General features: G+C 43.5%; 1 protein-coding gene across 1 annotated transcript; it reads right to left on the reverse strand.

Annotated features, from left to right (window-relative positions):
• Positions 1–3,126: 3,126 nt before the first annotated feature.
• On the reverse strand, positions 3,127–6,761 carry sox4a (SRY-box transcription factor 4a). Its single transcript, XM_068333617.1, has one exon. The coding sequence runs from the start codon at positions 6,232–6,234 to the stop codon at positions 5,116–5,118; it is 1,119 nt and encodes a 372-aa protein (XP_068189718.1). The 5' UTR covers positions 6,235–6,761; the 3' UTR covers positions 3,127–5,115.
• Positions 6,762–7,851: the final 1,090 nt, after the last annotated feature.

Below are 7,851 nucleotides of genomic sequence, written 5' to 3' on the forward strand. Positions count from 1 at the left end.
AGACAAAATTAGCACTGCACAGTTCATAATAATTAAACTAGTCCCCCCACCATGCAACCCCCCCCCCCACACACACACACACACACTCACACACAGCCGCTTTCCAGCCCTTGCTATACTGACTGTAGTCTATCTGCACCATCTGACGGCATTTATTTGTTCAAGTGATAAACTGGACAAAACTTATGATGGTTTCTGTCATTTGCTACAGTTGATGAAACGTGTTTGTCAGAAGGTACCATTAGTCCAGGTAAAAGTATTACAGATTGCTGGATCCTTTAAACACTACATTTCTAATGCTTAAAAACCACAAAGGAAGAAAATCACGCCCACAATCTTTCTTTTAAGACTAGATGCTTCTTCAGTTACATGAATGTTAGAGGTGTTCCTATCTGTAATGTGACGTCCACTTCTATGACACAAAAATCAAACAGAAGTATTCTAACATTATGAGCATAATGTGTTAAACTAAAAATATAGAGCTTCGAACAAATTATCAGGGATGCAGTGATCATACCTGTCAACGTTCTGTTGGCTCCCATCTCTTCCAAGTCTCACTGCTTCCACTTGTCTGAATCAGCATCCGTTCTGGCTAGAACTTTTCCTTTTTACACAATTATTAAAAAAGTTAAACTTTATTTCCCACGTCAAACATTTAGTTTCCAGACTTCTGTAGGACTAAATGTTTCCAACTACCTGTCATGTTTTAACTCAACTGATTTGCAAGTTGACTGGAGTGCCACTTGTCAAAATCAATGGGGAAAACTTTGGCAGTATGACATGACAGTGGCGTTTGTATACGTCTTTTTCTGGACATGCTGCATGACTTTCTGTCTTGCCTTCAACTTCACTAGCATGGAAACCCCCCCATAAAATTTCAATATGACTCCTTTAGGGACTGAGTGCTTCTGTGATGTGCGGTTATATGCACTTAATGGTATTTATATCTCCTCTATTATCAATATAATATTCTATATTATTCTTATAATATTCCCACAGGGACTTACAGTCTATCGGCTCCGCAGTGAGTAGTGATCTCTTCTCACTTTGTGCTGTGCTTCTCTTTCGCAGTACGTTTACACTATAACATTCCAAGGGACTGTCAGGTCACAGTTGGCATTACATCTTTTTTCTGCACTCATGTATTGGAAATACCCTAAAACAAGAAATTATGGAGTAATGGCATACGTAGAATTAAGAAAAAAGATTTGCAATATGAAAACAAGCATAACAAATGTAACAGCTTAAGAAGAAAGACAGTGAATTCCAAAGGTCATGGATGCTGAAAATAGACATGGGACCTTCCGGATAAGTCATTATATGAATATATGATGATATATTTTCACCGAGCACCAGAGTACCAATGAAACAATCCATAAGAGGGTTGTGCTATTACAAGTGTATGTCATCTAATTTAAAAAAAAAAAGTACATCCATTTTACAGCTGTAAAAATTCAAAGTCCTCATTCTGCAGAGCTATTGACTCTTTGCATTATACAGTATATGATATTATTAGATTGTTTGAAATGAATAGCAATGGTTTCTAGTTCTAGTTTCTCATTAGGTGGTTGAATTTTACAGGACATTCCCCTCCAAACCGTCACAGGGTGAGTAAAAGTATTTATGAGGCGAGTGATGTGACACAAGCAAAAAAATTAAATTAAATTAATAATGAGAAATATACCCGGTACATTTCTTTTTTTGTTGACCACTAATTTTAGATTCCATTAAAGCAACCAGTAACAGACTTTAGTGTGGAGTGTCACAGAATCAGACCTTTCACATGAACTTTATAATTTTCTTGTGAAATTAATTAACATCAAATTGTGTTTTAAATTACTGTACAGTATATGCTTAGAATCTGAGTTTTATTCCAACCAGACCTAATGTATCTCTCGTTCCTCTCATGAATGTATATGTACCCACTTGTGCATGTCTTTAACCGGGCCAGTGTGTGTGTGCATGAAGAGACAATTGACACCTCTTACTGTCAAAGTCGGGGGGTGATCGAACCACTTTTTCTAGAAAGACACACACCTCAAATGCAATGCGCCTGGCGGGATGTCAAGCTTACTGCAACCATCGGGGGGCAGGGGGCTCGTCTTTGGGATGGTGTGTGTAATGACCATGTCTTATCTTTCTCATTACTCGGCCCAATATGTCAGAGGAAAGCTGGAGACAACTCTGCTCCCCTGACAGAGAGAGAGATGGAAATAATTACCAATGTCTCTTGTGGACTAGGGCGTAAATTGATACACACTAAATACTGTACCTTAGGGGTCTCTCCCTCTTTTTTTTTTTTTTTTCTATCTCACTTTCTTGTAAAATGCACTAGACAAATGAATGCATCCAGAAGGAATTAATTGGATTTGGGAGCAGCCTCTTGCACAATCCACCAGGACAGACAAACACCCCCCCTCTGCACCCTCTAGTTCCCCCCTCCCATCGGTGCACACACCCCTCCTCATCCTCCTTTATTCCAGTCATGCCTTGCAGAAATGTCTGACACCACAGACACACAAACCTACCCCACCCCAGCCAGATGGATCAGTCAGTGTCCCTTATCCCTCCCTCCCTCACACACACACACACACACACACACACACACACACACACACACACACACACACACACACACACACACACACCAGCACAGCGGATTGTAGCCTCTCTCTTGGATACAGTGTTTCCATGGCAGCCACGTTTTCTACACGTGTGGAATCAGATGGGATAGGCAAAGTGAGGAATGAGAACGAGACCACTCCTATTGATGCACTGGTTAGCTATTGATTAACGGTCTGCAGCTGCATACCAACGGCAAACACATGCACGTAAGCATGCATATTTACATGCACAAATAGTCCAGACAGCTAACATTAAATTGGATCTTCTGAATGAGGCTCAGCTATTTAATGCGATAATGAAGACTCATGTATTTGTGGGCATGCTGTGAAAGTAGGTTTTTCATATGTGAGGTTTTGCCATTTTATTCTGTCACATTTTCATATGTGCAACCAAAAACTGCTGTAATCAACTGATTATATTTACTTTTACTTTATGTTTTTTCAAACAGATTCACATAAAGAATAACCACAAGAGAAAAACACTTCACTTTTCAGTTCCAGCTGATTTTATTTCCTTCTTGGAAGAAAAGAAAAACAAATAAAAAACAACAATCTGTACAGAGGTCTGAGAGGCAGTGATTGACCCAAACATTGGCTGGTTTTGAGATATAAACATCAAATGATATTGGCATAATTGGACGAAACATGATCATACACAGCATATTGCACTAATGAAAAAAGAAAAAGGACAATAGAAAAGATGTCTCAAAGGTAAAAAAAAAACAAAACAAAAAACAAACCAACTCCTGGACCACAATCATCTTAAACATAAGGATGTCCAAAGATGGCTGTCCAAGTGCCTGTCGTTGATCATCATCATCATACATAAAACACACAATCTTTGCTTATAGTACAGTCAGTTTACATAAATATCTTCATGTTATTATTCTTTTAAAAATCTTAAACACAACAGCTATAGCTACATATACCTGAATCTGAAATACAAATGCTATTTGCCATGCCATAATATAGGAAAACAATTAGCCTGCTATACTTAGCCAACAGGTACAGAAAGGTTAAATACTATTTTTTGATGCAATTTGCGCAATAACAGATGAAGCACTTCATACATCTCCCTCCCTCCAAAGTGTAGGCAAAGTGGAATGAGTGTGAAATTCCATCCAGTGGTTCAAATAAAACTTATCTTGATTTTTTAAAAAAAAAAAAAAAAAAAACACACACAGAGGTATTAGCTCTATCCAAACAGTGACTCTGGGATCTTTCACTCATATACTTTATGTCTACGTGTACTCAGTCACCACTCAGGCTGGGAGCCTCAGTGGTGCTTTGTTTACTTGGCTGGTGAAACTGGAGTCACTGTGCCATTAAGAAGCATGTGGGTAAAGACTGTAAACACTGTGTGAGGTCAGATTGTGCCAAACAACCTCCCCCTCTGCACATCTAAACATCAATGTAGATCCAAACAACAATGTTGTAGGCTACCCACTCGCCGGAAAAACCCCTTTCTATAGATTTTATACAAAAATACAAGTAGAAAATCATGACACACTCAAATCTCCTGAAAAGTAGGAGACGTCAGACATTTTAAATAAGATACACTTCTAGCCCTTCCGCGCTGGAAACAGACAGGTGTATGTGCACAAACACAAACGAGACCTGTACGAGGACATTACTTCTATGTATAAAAAAGTTTGGCCGGTATAAATACATCGATATAAAAAAAACGTCATCTGAAACAGGAACTACAAAGTTGAAGCACTAGGCAGATAGGATGCGCGTCGGGGGAACATTGGTCCTGAATTGTGCACTGAGTGTTTAAAAAGGTTTCAGAAATGGTTTCTGAAGTTTCGAGTCAGTCTTTGTTTTATGTCCTGCCGTTGAAAGAGAAGCTGGTGATCGTGAATTGTGTCCTGTGGTCGCACAAAATGCGTAAATACGCAGCAATGAACATTTTACGCATTAAACAACAACAAAATCATCCTCATCTCGGATGGCATGCGTGTTGATATTGAAACTGTTTTTGAGTTTGGAAAAAAACTTACACCTGAATAGCAACTCGATGGTCATTATGAATTGGCAATATCTTTAACAAAACCCAGAATGACGAGTTCTGCCGTAAAATGCCCCCTTTTTCCCGACCCAAAAATAACATTTAAGATTCAAAGTTCAGTCTCTGTCCTCATCCTCTTCAGATCGGATTGAACACATGAGCTGATGTCCGTGTGTTTTCACTGCTCACTGCTTACATTCACTCCTCCTACATGTCCAAATGCTATCCAAGCATTTCCTCCTGCTGCGCGTTCTCGTCAAGCGCACCAAGCGCTGTCCAAGTTTTTTTGAGCGGCGCGTACCTGCAGCTTTCAACGCGCACACAGGCCACCTTTTCTTTTCCTTTTTTTTTTTTCCCCCACTCTCCCTTATTTAGTGAAAGAATGGCGGAAATAATGTGGTCTGGACGCACACGCCTGTTGGGAGGGTCGAACAGTTCAAAAACGTGGGGGAGACTATTTCCTCTCCACTGTGGCTCTTTTCAGTAAGTGAACACCAGGTTGGAGATGGTGGATTCTAGCCAGTCTCCTGAGATCATCTCGCTGACCTCCGGGGTGCAGTAGTCGGGGAAGTCGAAATGAGATCCCGCCCCGCACTCCCCGAAACTCCAATCTAAGTCCCGGTCCAGCTCTGCGTCGGAGAAACCCATGCCGCCCAGTGACATGCTCTCAAACCCGGGGCTCGGGTTCAGGTCGAGCCGCTCGTCCTCAAACTCTTCATCTGATGATGAGGATGACACGCATGAGGAAGAGTGAGATGCTGACGGCGTTGGGGAAGAGGCGCGTGTATACCTGAGGCGCGCGGTGTGTGATGATTGGCTGGTAGCTGGGCTCTGCTCCTCGTACAAGCTGAGAGGGTCGCTGGACTCCGCCGAGCTGCTCAGGGTGGGACTTGCTGGGACTCCTACGGAGGGAGGCCCGCTCTCAAGGCTGCCAGCCCCGCTGAACATGTGGCCGCGCCTCCCCTCCCCGGTGCGTTTCTCTGGGATCTGTCTGGCTCCAGACACTGACCTGGATTTGAAAAGCGCCTGGTGGTCACCAGGAGACGCGTGGTCCTGCCCCGCAGCGCTCTTCACGCCCCCCTGCTTGTGCGTCCTGGTCACTCCTTTGGATGCCAAGCTTCTTTTCACACCGGCTTTGGCACTACTGCGCTCCCCGCTTTTCTCCCTGCGGTCTGCCTGCTTGTTCGCGCCGCTTCCGGACTTGACTTTCTTTCTGGGGCGGTACTTGTAGTCTGGGTAGTCGGCCATGTGTTTAAGTCTGAGCCGCTCTGCCTCGCGGATAAACGGGATCTTGTCTGTGTCTTTCAGCAGTTTCCAGCGCTTTCCGAGCCGCTTGGAGATCTCCGCGTTGTGCATGTCAGGCGACTGCTCCATAATCTTCCTCCTCTCAATCTGAGACCACACCATGAACGCGTTCATGGGTCTCTTGATGTGCCCCGTCGGCGTTTTGCACCACGCCAAGTCGCTACGCTCTCCGGAGGAAGGGGACTCGGGGGTTGGAGACACATCCATCTCCAAGTCCATTTCTCCCGTGTCCGTGGAGTCGCCGCCGGGGGAATGAGCTTGAGCACTTTCTGTCTGGCTCATGTGTTGCACCATCCTTTCCTCCAAGTGTCTGGAAACACTGATCAGTGCAATGATTTCACAGCGTTCAAACACGTAAAAAATACTTGGGGAACTTTCACAAAAATAGTCCTCACTCCTTCTTGTCTCACGCACTTTTTAAAGCCAGACCACCGCTGAACGCAGCTCTAGAAAAGTTCATCTAAAAACTCTCTTCTTTTTAGGTCAGCCAGTTTTTTTTTTTGTTTTTTTTGTCTTGTTTGTTTTTTGGAAACGACTGGTCTCTCAACTTTTACCAGTGCGCTTCGCGGAAACAAAAATTAAATCCCGACTCTAACATCAACTCTCAACTGCCTGTGCGGCTGAAAACTCGTCCTAAAAGATTCAAAATGTGCCGCTGTGGGCAACAGCAGTGTAAGTCCCTTAAGTGATAGTGGCCGTCTGCAGCGCAGCTTGTCTGTGCGGTTGAGGAACCATGTGGTTGAATGGAGCGGCTGCGCTTTCTCATAGTCTCCCTGTTTCCTGAGCGCTCTGTGATATTACTGTAAACACAACAACGGGAACCTCGCCTTTATATAGCCTCATCGCGAGATATAAAGGCCAATCAGAATCTGTCTCCATCCTGATTTTTCACTCAAACCACTCCCACCGGCATCCCATTGGCTGAATAAAAAAACGGGTAATAATAATAATAATGTGCAATGAAGATCGGTGTGTCTGACCTCATTCCTATCAGACTCCATTGGAAGAAAGACGAACCTGGTGTGTGTGAGGTGGGGGGAGGCAGGGTGGGGGTGGGGGGGTGGGGGGTTGCAAGGATATACATGGAACGCCATTACCTTCCTTTGGAAGAATATTGACTAGATATAGATAAAGCCTCGTGTGTGTGTGTGTGTGTGTGTGTGCGTGTGTGTGCGCGCGCACGTTTTTTTTTTTTTTTTTGGGGGGGGGGTGCAACATGTTGTGTTAGTCAGACTGCAGTTTGGTGAGGCACAGAAAGAGCAGAGAGTACACCCATCCAAACATAGCTCAACCAACCTGCTATTTACAAATCCTTACAACACCAGGTCCCGTCATTACATCATAGTGGTGGGTAGCACTGACAGATGCAAGTGAGGTGTTTTTATTTACACTCTACATCGCTGTAATACGGTGAACCAGAAAGCTGAAAGCTAGTAATTATGAATACTATGAAATTGTGTAGAATTAGTTGGAGGGCCACATGTAAAGTCATCCAGCAGCTTCCTCCTCCAGACAGCTCCGTGCTGCACACAGTCCTCCTTCTCCTCCTCCTCCTCCTCCTCCTCCTCCACAGCCCCATTACGTTGACATGTCAATGTCATGTAGGATCACATTACAGCCTGTGTCGCTAGATGTCAGGCTAGAGCCAAAGGGAGCTGATGAGGTGTGCATTGTGCATATGTATGTGCATGTGTGTTAACACGTACAGCAAATTTATCTCCATCCTATAATGGGATGCTTTCAGTTGCCATCTTTAAATCATGTAGGTGATGTCATCAGCTGGCGGTGAAGGCTCCCACTTGCATAACTGACATTTGCTACTGCCAAAGAGAAATCAACCACAAATGGATACAAAAATTGCTAAAGAATATGTTTGCTTTGTCTGATTAGATCTGCATGTTCTGTAATGCA

Source organism: Antennarius striatus, chromosome 14 (assembly GCF_040054535.1).
Source record: "Antennarius striatus isolate MH-2024 chromosome 14, ASM4005453v1, whole genome shotgun sequence".
Classification (NCBI taxonomy): Eukaryota; Metazoa; Chordata; class Actinopteri; order Lophiiformes; family Antennariidae; genus Antennarius; species Antennarius striatus.

Coding starts and splice junctions, on each gene's coding strand:
- sox4a (XM_068333617.1), bottom strand. CDS start 6,234: ATGGTGCAACACATGAGCCAGACAGAAAGTGCTCAAGCTCATTCCCCC.